Source organism: Malus sylvestris, chromosome 3 (genome assembly GCF_916048215.2).
Source record: "Malus sylvestris chromosome 3, drMalSylv7.2, whole genome shotgun sequence".
Classification (NCBI taxonomy): domain Eukaryota; kingdom Viridiplantae; phylum Streptophyta; class Magnoliopsida; order Rosales; family Rosaceae; genus Malus; species Malus sylvestris.
In genome coordinates, this window is record NC_062262.1 from 5,322,809 (window position 1) to 5,333,674 (window position 10,866).

General features: G+C 38.1%; 1 protein-coding gene across 1 annotated transcript; it reads right to left on the reverse strand.

The window, feature by feature from the left end:
• Positions 1-221: 221 nt before the first annotated feature.
• LOC126614751 (mitogen-activated protein kinase kinase kinase 18-like) lies at positions 222-1,742 on the reverse strand. Its single transcript, XM_050282405.1, has one exon. The coding sequence runs from the start codon at positions 1,701-1,703 to the stop codon at positions 273-275; it is 1,431 nt and encodes a 476-aa protein (XP_050138362.1). The 5' UTR covers positions 1,704-1,742; the 3' UTR covers positions 222-272.
• Positions 1,743-10,866: the final 9,124 nt, after the last annotated feature.

Here is a 10,866-nt window from a genome sequence, read left to right on the forward strand (position 1 = left end):
TACTTCCATCCATAATTTCGATATTTTAGCAAATCTCTCGTCCCTATCAACATTTGATAGTATAACCCCGCTCCAATTTGCAACAACTTGCAAACTCAACTCGTCCCAATTGCACTCGCACTAGTCCACAAGAAATAAATTATGATGAAATATGACATTTTTTCAGATCACAACGAACTAGTTACGAACGTACATTGATATCTCTTATTTACCAGTAAAAATGATCCATTTAACGTAATACTTTATATTTCTGATTTATTTAATAAAGTGCGTCAAACTTTTGATTCGTTTAACGTATTAAGTTTAACAACGATTAAACTTTGTTCAATCATCACATTCACATGCATATCTCCATGCCAAGATAATGAAACATAAACAATATAACAAATAAATAGAATTCGTAATTTATTCAAGAATATCCCAATAAAATATAAAAATAATAATAATACTTTGCTTCCGCACAAATTACACAAGCTTTGACGTGACCTTTTTCCAACTCCTAACCTTTCCACCGCCAAATGTTCCCTTTTCGAACCGCTGGCGCCAACCGCGCACCACCCACTGTAGTTAACACCTCTCTCCACTGAACCACCGCCACTTAGGTTGTCTAATTCCAATTCTACCCCTCCACAATTACAATATTCCTCACTCGTCCCTTCTTCCTCACAAGAGTTCGCGCCACCTGAATATTCCCTCACCACCGTCCATCCGTCCGATTCCCAATTCGCCCCTGCCTCCGTCGCCAATTTACCAATCCGGTTCCTGGCAGAAACCTCGCACTCCTCCTCGTCCTCGCCATCGACGTCGTCGGTTTGATCACCGAACTCGGAGTTAACCCAGTCGAGCACGGACCGTGGCGACGAATAGGCGACTGCATTAAGCGACGCGGAAGCCACAAATGGGTGCTGCAGCAGCTGATCGCAGCTCCACCGCTCCTTCGGGTCCCTACTCAGACACTTGCCTAGAAAATCGCGGCCCGTTTCCGACAACTGGGTCGGGAACCGGGGCAATTCACCCGACAACCCGATCCGAGCCAGCGTCTCCATCCCGCGATCCTCCCACGCGGGCTTTCCGGTCACCATCTCGATAATCGTGCAGCCCAACGACCATACGTCGGACTCCGGCCCCTGATATTCCCCGTTAATGACCTCCGGCGCCATCCAAAGCGGACTTCCTCGCGGCGTGATTCTATTCGTCCACGTGTCATCCGACAAGACAATCGCCGAGCCGAAATCGGCGAGCTTGGCTTGGTTAATCGCGGGGCCCACCAGGACATTCCTCCCCTTGACGTCGCAGTGAACAATGCCCTTGGAGTGAACGTGCTTCAGCGCCGAAACGACGCACCAAACGCGCGACCGCAGCGTCGTTTCGTCCACGTCGGCGTCCACGGATGTGCCACCTGGCAAGTACTCCAAGTGGAGATTACGAAACGACGTCGCAGATTCGCACGAAACGTCGTCGCGGAGGTAACTCACGACGTGCGGCGAGGAGAGCGACCGGAGAATTCGAATTTCGTTCTCCAGCGCCTCCAGCTGGCCGGGAAGACACGCGGCTTGATCGACCGACTTGACGGCGAAGACACGACCGTCCGATTTGCTGACCCCGATGCTGACGGTGCCGAACGACCCTCTTCCTATGCATTTTCCTCGTACCCAAGAAACCGTGTCGTGAGAATGTTGAGTGTTTGAGTTCATTTTTCCCATGTCGGAATTTTTATTGCGTGTTTTCTTTTGTGTTTTCGATTTGAGTCCAACCGGATATTTATATGTGCGGGAGATCCTAACGAAAGTTCGTATATACCTTTTTTATTTTTTATTTTTTATTTTTTAATTTGTCGGAAAAGATAAAAGGAGAATTTTTTTGTGAGGGTGACATGGAAATTGCAAATGGATAAACAGGGGAAAGGCGCGTGTGTGATGACGTCAGCGAGGCATCTTTGCCCCTTGGTTTGTGTTTACGTAGGGAATGGATAGTGGGGGTGGGGGTGGGGGTGGATACTTGGTTTGGGAGGTTTATCCTTATCCAAGTAACCGAATTTGTGTTTCGATCTTGGACCGTCGATTTGGCACCTCTTCACTTGCCCAAGTGTTTATGGTCCAATTGTATAGGTCGTATGTGAATGTCTCGAAGCTAATTCATGTGGTGAAACTTGATCATGAAGTTTTGTCGGTTACCAATCATATTTAATTAATATTATAATTTTTGTTTGACTTTCGTTTAAAAGCTGCATGTAAGGTTTACAGGCACGAGTAATATAAGTAGCTGAAATGATATATTTTATCATGTTCAAATCTTGGAGCGAAATTTTGTTAAAATTTTAATTTTGGTTAAAATCGTACGTAACATATGCAAACATGAGCAACATAAGTAGATGAAATGATATATTTTATAATCCATCGGAACATTATGTTCAATTGTGGAGCTTAACCTTTCAAAAATTTCATTTTGAATTAGTGATCGATCTGTTTAGAAAAATTGATGTTAAGCGTTTTAACGTTCTTGTATAGTTGCAAATTATTGCTTGGCAACGTAAGGAAGTGTATCATTCTTAAGACATCCATTTGACCAAAAGATGACGTGTGCTATGACACCAATATTCAAATTCGACATGTGGTTGTCATGGGTTACCAGTTACCGCGCCATCCGCCAACTTATTTTTGTTTTTGTGAAGGAAAAAGAAAATAGAAAAATAGAGTGCAGGATGATGGGGTGGTAGTAGAAGGCATTGTGGTTAGGTGGGCAACAAGATCTGGACCCTTTGATTCGTTGACTTAAACTATATTCTCACGGTCTTACTGTTGCTACTCCATTGGATATTAAATATATAACTACTAATACTTTATTTTTGGTGAGTCTCCATGAATACTGTTGCGGACATACCATAGCCAATATTTTAAAAGGTTCGTCTCAGGGCGCGCCTAGGCGTTATGTGAGGCTGGCTTTGAAGGTTGCCGTCTTTGTTTTGAGGGAGTGGACGGAAGGTGACGGAAAGCGTTGCTGGAGCCGCCTAGACACGCCTCAGGGGATTTTTTTTATTTTTTATTTTTACTCCCAAACCCAAAATTTGGATAAGGTTTTAACTGCTTTATATCTCTTCCTTGTACTATCATCTCTCTCTCTAGAGCTTTTAGTTAGTGGGCCCGCTTTTGGTGACGTGGTGGGAAAGGGTAGGTCCACGTTGGCGGGATAACTTTGGACGGCGCCAAGGAAGGGAGATGCTTGTAGGTGGCTTTGTTTTTTGGCAAGTGAGAAAAGAAGGTGAGTGAGGAGTCTGGCGACGACGTGTCGCTGTTGCAGTCCATGTAAAATAAAATATTTTGGATTAAAATAATGTGAAATTGGTTGTGGTGAGTGATAAATTGGCATCAAAACCAGCTATATCCATATCAAATCGTATCTTGTGAAAAGGCTGAGGGGAAGGGAACCCATAACATGAAATATCAAACACATTTTGTCGCTTCTGGTACTTTCACATGTTTTCTCTTCCTAACTTGTTGGCAAAAGCAGTTTGGGACTACAATATCTATTGAAAATTGAAGAAAAATGGCTTGTTGACATTAAAGTTTGTATCGAACGAGACTAAGATTGCAGCAATCAGTTTCGCTTCTTTATGTGTAAGTAGGATCAACCCATCATAACAAGGTTACTTTTCTCTTTTCAAAGAGTTTTATTCGTTGAAGGTTTGCAGTTCAATTGATTAACAACATTTTTCTTATGTAAATAAGTTAGATCATCTCTTTTTCTTTCATTATCGGTTTTCAGATTTATTCGCGCGCGATTCAAATTTTGCAACACGTGTTTTGTTTTAACCGACACATCGTCATTCATCCTCGGCATGGAAAATATTGTTAGTTAACGATGATTTATATCTTTGACTGTACGCAAGATTCTCTATTCCGCTGTATATGAAAGGAGAGCATGAGGACCAAAATAGTAGGCAAGAATAAAGAACTTAGCAATTGACAGGTATAGCGAAGCTTCAAAAAACAAGTAATGGAACAACGAAGAAGTCTGCGTACGGAGTTGGGTGTTAACTTTTCTTTGGGAATTTAGATTAACTTAATGATGAAGAGATGCAGCAAGGAGCAAGAAGTTTCGAGAGCCATCTTTTTTTGTGTCACATGTGATATGTCAAAAGCTAATATCATTAAGTTAATGGAGGCAGATTTTCTACCTTACCACTTCCCGTGCCCTCTTATACTTTTTTGTTTGTGTGGTCACGGTTAAGTCACGTTAATATTTTATATTACTATTCTTTTTTGTCTTGTTACATTTATAAAAAAATAATATAAAATATTAACGTAACTTAACTGTGACTACCCAAAATAAAAGGGTGCAAAAGAGCATGGGGAAGTAGGAGGACAGAGCGTCTAAGTTAATCTCCTCTTACATTTAGGTTGATGGGTTCTCGGCCACGTGTTCAAGACCAAAGTTTGGTTCAATGTAAAAGTTGGTACAAGCTTTTAAGCAAAGCAGAAGGAGGTGTCCCTAATTGTACGGACAATTAAAAGTGGGCAAAATTGGATTAAAAGGGCTAATGTGCATGGTATCTACTTAATTGTCACATAAAAACAGTTTGTCATCTGGATTAGCAAACTAAGTAGGTAAAATTAAATTGTTAATTTTTATTTGTAACATCTACTTTCAAGGTTTTATCATTTAGTTTTGACGTGATACTAGAGAGATTAAAATTTTAAATCAATTTTTATAGACTACATGATGTAGCGGTTGATAGTTAGATTTCTTCTATAGATGATTAAAAAAGGAGCCAAAACATCAACCGTCATTTCATGTAATTTACAAAAGATTATCTAAAGATTTTGTCTTCTTAGAATTTTATCATCTTCATCCACATGGAATATTGTACTAATAAAAAGATGTGAAGCCCAATCTGACTATTCATGGAATTGTAGATAACATTTGTCTACTTTAAGAGAGTAAACAAAATTTACAAACTCAATTAGTTATACCACTAGAGTTAATTTTTGTCTGTGAAATAGATTTGCATACTCAACTGCCTATACCACTACAGATGTTGTAAAAAGGCAAAGACAAAAACTAAAAGAGAGGGTAAGAATGTAAAGGTGAGTAGATAAACTTCAATTTTTGGGAGATACCTTAAGGGGAAAGATAAACATGCATGAGCCAATAACATTGTCCTTTTCGCTTAATGATGTATATGCCTATGTGTAAAATTTCTCAAAAGTGTCCAACCAAAACCATGTATGCACCTCCTTGTGCATTGAATTGGAATATTAACCTATGGTTTTCGTTTATATAAATGTTTTTTGCTTAGTTATTAATTAAAGGGCATTCTCTAATAAAAAGATGTGAAGCCCGATCTAACTATTCATGGAACTATAGATAACATTTGTCAATTTTGAGAGAGTAGACAAAATTTGCAAACTCAATTGGCTATACCACTAGAGTTAATTTTTGTCTGCAAAATAGATTTGCCTACTGAACTGCCTATAATGCTTTAAAAGGCAAGGCAAACACCAAAAGATTGGGTAAGAACGTAAAGGTAAGTAGATGAACTTCAATTTTTGGGAGATACCTTAAGGGGAAGGGAGTTTTAACGAAAAGCCCGCGGTACTATTCACTTTAACAAAAAACCACGTTTTACACTAAAAAGTCAAACCTGGTACCATTCACTTCACCCTTTATTTTGTCCTTATCGTTAAAACTCAAATTTTTCAAGACATTTTCATTAGTTTTCCTTAAGGGGAAAGATAAACATGCATGAGTCAATAACATTGTCCTTTTCGCTTAATGATGTATATGCCTATGTGTAAAATTTCTCAAAAGTGTCCAACCAAAACCATGTATGCACCTCCTTGTACATTGAATTGGAATATTAACCTATGGTTTTCATTTATATAAATGTTTTAAACGAAACCCTTTATTTGCTTAGTTATTAATTAAAGGGCATTCTCTAAAAAATAAAATCAAATTGACGATCGTTAGTAATTCATGTAATGAAAAAACAACAAATTTGATAATAATTAAGATTAGCATGATAGACCGTACATTGAATACCAAACAATTTTCGATTTGATTTATTGTTTTTTTTTTCCACATATGATCTGCATTGATACCTAGCAAAGAAGGAATAATTTTGATTGTGGCATGTGTACGGTAAAAATTCGTTAATTATGACATGGTACACAAAGAGATACACCTCAGAAGTGCACCTAAGTAATGTTTCAAAAGAAAAAAAAATAGGGGGGAACTGTAAGATAATAAGCGTTTTCTACACCCTCGTTATCCTTCAGTAGTGTGGCTCCATCATTGTAGAATTATAGAACGTATTTAATAAAATTAAGGCTAAATAACCAAAATGATCCCTGAGATTTGTATAATTCATCACTTTGGTCCCTAACATTTCAAATTGATAAAAGTGGTCCCTGAGATTGTCCACCATCCATCATTTTGATCCTTCCGTTAAAAACTCCGTTAAGTGTCCCGGAGCTCTTGGCCGGAAGTTTGGGTAATTTTCAAAGCTTCGTAACTCAATCGTTTCTTAACCAAATTCAACCCATAATATATCAAAATAAAGATAGGAAAGTGTAGAATAAGATTATTCCTATTTGGAAGCCCAATGGATGCTAGAGATGGCCGGAAAATAGCCTCAAAGTTGACTGGTCCGAGAGAAAACTGAAAAACTCGTCGGAAACTGGGTAAACTTTAAACGTTCATAACTTCTTCAATACTCAACGAAATCAAGTGATTCAAAAACAAAAATCAAGTGATTCTCAATGAGACGAAGAGAATGGTACATTTTTAGATGGCTAAATCACCGTGGCTTGGCCGGAAAACGGCTCAAAAGTGGCTAACTTAAGATTAAGACAGCCACTTTTGAGCCGTTCTTTGGCAAAATCACGGCGAGTTAGCTGTCAAAAAAGATACCATTCTCTTTGTCTCGTTGAGAATCACTTGATTTTCATTTTTGAATCACTTGATTTCGTTGAGTATTGAAGAAGTTATGAAAGCTTAAAGTTTACCCAGTTTCCAACGAGTTTTTCAGTTTTCCCTCAGACCAGTCAATTTTGAGGCTATTTTCCGGCCATATCCGGCGTCCATTGGGCTTCCAAATAGGTATAATCTCATTTTACATTTTCCTATCTTCATTTTGATATATTATGGGTCGAATTTGATTAAGAAACGATTGAGTTACGAAGCTTTGAAAATTGTCCAAATTTTCGGCCAAGAGCTCCGGGACACTTAACGGAGTTTTTAACGGAATGACCAAAATGATGGATGGTGGACAATCTCAGGGACCACTTTTATCGATTTGAAATGTTAGGGACCAAAGTGATGAGTTATGCAAATCTCAATGACCATTTTGGCTATTTAGCCTAAAATTAATTGTCAAAAAGCTAAAAAACTCCAATTACCTTTGAAACCATAGTTTGTTAAACTTAAGTATTCTACAACTCAAACACATTTTTTTTCTTATAACTACACGACATTTCAATTTTACAACTTTTCGAACAAAAAAAAGTCAATAATTTTGAATGCTCATATCTCTCTTGTATGGGATGAATCTTATTGAGTGAAACCTACTCCGGTAGAACGGTATCTAAGTGTTAGTTTTCCCTCGCTATTACTCAAACAAAAATGAAATGTATGCTTGTGTATTCGCCCATAGGTCAAAATCTCGGTCGCAAAAGAAATTCATTTTCTTTATGTAACCACTATGAGAATCATGAATTCCAAGCGGATCATTTATGAGGAAGATGATAGACTTCAAGAGAATGATTCAGAGTTAGATAAGTTTAGTATAGAAGGTGCCCCTTTCGTTCCACCTAGAGGAAAGCATCCTCGTCAGCAGCCGAGACCCTTGTAGGTAGACCTGGCATTTTGGACCCAACCCGTTAACCCGACATGACCCGACCCGACCCGTTAATATTAATATTTGGGTGGATGCTTAACCGGTCGGGTCATTAACAGGTGCATGTTAACAACCCGTTAAATAACAGGTCACTTTGGGTCAACCCGTTAGCACCCGTTAATTAAGGATATTTTAGTAATTTCAGTAAAGTCTAAACAACAAAAAATAAACTCTATGAAAAATAATAATAATAATAATTGTTAATGGGTGAAATGGGTGACCTATTAGATTAATGGGTTGGGTTCAGGTGATCCGTTAGCTTAACGGATCGGGTTCGGATGACCCGTTAGCTTAACGGGTCGGATTCAACTTGACATAAACCCAATAAACCCGACCCGTGTATAGGTCTACTCGTAGGTATTATTTAGAATTTTAAACTTTATTGTTTAAGATTATACAGTCTAGCTATTGTAGCTGGAAATGTTACATATTAATTATAGCCTATGATTAATTATATAATTGTAATCAGAAAACGTGGGTTTGTTTTTTAAATTGTTGATTGAGTGGTTTATAAGTTCATATACTAGGTTTGGTTTAAGTTTGTTCAGACGGTTCGAACCTATGTCGTAGAAGATGAAGACAAAAGAACAAAAGTTGATCGGAGGGCCGACAATCCAACATGCATGAACCCAAAAACGATTCCATCTTTTGCGGCTGACAAACAATCCTCAACTCTTCCTCTTCTTTGGTCATTTGATAATGTCGTCTTTACATTTGTGTGGACTGAACTTGCCACCCTCCACAACTAAATAGAGACCGAGTGCTGCTAGAGTTGTGTCACAACATTCCTCAAAGATTCAAATAAACGTTTTAAAGACACAAACTAAATATTATAGGCTTAATTATACTAATGCCCCCTTAACTATATCTCGTGTCTCATTTTATTATTCGAAATTCAAATAAACTCAGTTTGTGTGGTTTGCATGACAAGACATTATGTTAACTATAAAACTTTTTCATTAGAATTGATGATGTGACACATACACGAAGGGTATTTTCTTCATTACCACAACATAGATAGTATGAACCAATGAATGATCCCCACGTAGATCAAAAAACCAGAGTAAGTCAGTTTCAGACTTTTAGTTGACAAGGTGAGAGACGGATTATAGTTCAAATATCATCGAAATATAACTAAGCCTTAATTATGTGAGATTATGTGAGTGGTGAGTACTTAGAGTTCATGCATTAGTTTCCTTTCTAGATCTGAAGCAAGTACATGACATGATTTGACTGCACAAGAGCCATATACAACTCATGTAATTAGGCGTTGTTGGTGGAATTTGATTGATAAATTAGACATGATGTTTGGTACAACAATATAACATGGTGATTAGTACCAGTGACAGTAGTACTGAAAAGTCCAAAGGCAGCCAACATGGGATTTTTCTAGGAGAGGGTACACCATAAATGATTGAGAACATGCGATGTGGGTGGACTCAAAGCCATTTGGTCGGATTCATGTGCTGTTGTTATCACAGAGATCCACTCCAGAGTCCTAGTGTCCGGAGTCCAAAAATTTGACAATCCAAATTACTTAAATTGAATTCGACGATCCTTATTAACTCATTATGTTGGTCCACCTCATACAAACCAAATGCTCCGATCTCTTTTTCACACAAACCAAAGGTCTGGATTTCATGATTCTTAGGCTCCAGACATTAAAGTTCGGGGAGGATCAAGATTCCTATTTTTTAGGTCAGTTTTAGGGCAAAGGGGTCCTATTGACAACGGATCATGTTTGTTTGTGTGTTCCTCGTGTTATCTCATTGGTTTCCTTGGTTGTTAGTTATCTGATTAAGATAATTAGGCAAAGATATTATGCAGCATACAGGCGGTCACTCACAACACGCAGCGAGGAGAGAGACCGGAGAATTCAAATTTTGTTCTCCAGCGCCCCCAGCTGGCCGGGAAGACATGCGGCTTGATCGACTGACTTGACGGCAAAGACATGACAGCCCAATTGTTGACCCCGATGCTGACGGTGCCGAGCGACCCTCTTCCTATGCATCTTCCTCGTGTTGGAAATTTAAATAGTTTGAGTAGACATTTCATTGTCCCACATTGGCCATTCCCAAAAGTTTTTATCATTTTATAAGGTTTTGTCCTTTATAGAAAGTGATTGGAGTAATAGGCTTAGAGACTAAAATTGGGCTCATCCTTGGGGCTGGGCTTTGGGGTGCATTAATTAATTGGTAATTAATATATAATTAATTATAAATAATATATAATTAATTATCAAAAGATGGGCTCTAATAATTAAATTATTTAATTAATTATTTTTCGGATTTAATTAATTATTTTTTAAAATTCGAATTTGAAGTCTGAGAGTTCTTTCTGAACACAGAGCAAAGCACCCCTTGAAGAGAAGTCTCCCAACAGTCACACCCCATTCTCATACATGTTGCAAACAGACATCCATCTGCTATATATACATCCATCTGCATGGCATTTAGGAGACAGAAAATAATCAACTTCATCTTCTACATTCCTAAACCTTCTTACTGAGAGAACCACACTAAATTCGCCAGAAGTTAAATTTTCCGGTGCTGGAATTTTAACTTGATCGTTGAATCCTGATGAAGCAGACGTCCGTAGAACTACAAGCACAGAGTAGGGACGAAATTTCTGTTTCAAGGACATTGCGGTACGCAAGCCTCGATCTTCAAGTTGTTTGTTTTTATAATTCGTATTCTAGTTTATATTCTGTTAATTCCTATTGCATTTATTATTTATTAGCATATATAAATTATCACAGATTGTTGACATACATCCAACACTTCGTACCCAAGAAACCGTGTCGTGAGAATGTTGAGAGTTTGAGTTCATTTTTCCCATGTCGGAATTTCTTTGCTGTTTTCTTTTGTGTTTTCGATTTGGGTCCAACCGGGTATTTATAAGTGCGGGAGATCCAAACGAAAGTTCGTATATACCTTTTTTATTTTTTAGTTTGTGGGAAAAGATAAAAGGAG

Coding starts and splice junctions, on each gene's coding strand:
- LOC126614751 (XM_050282405.1), bottom strand. CDS start 1,703: ATGGGAAAAATGAACTCAAACACTCAACATTCTCACGACACGGTTTCT.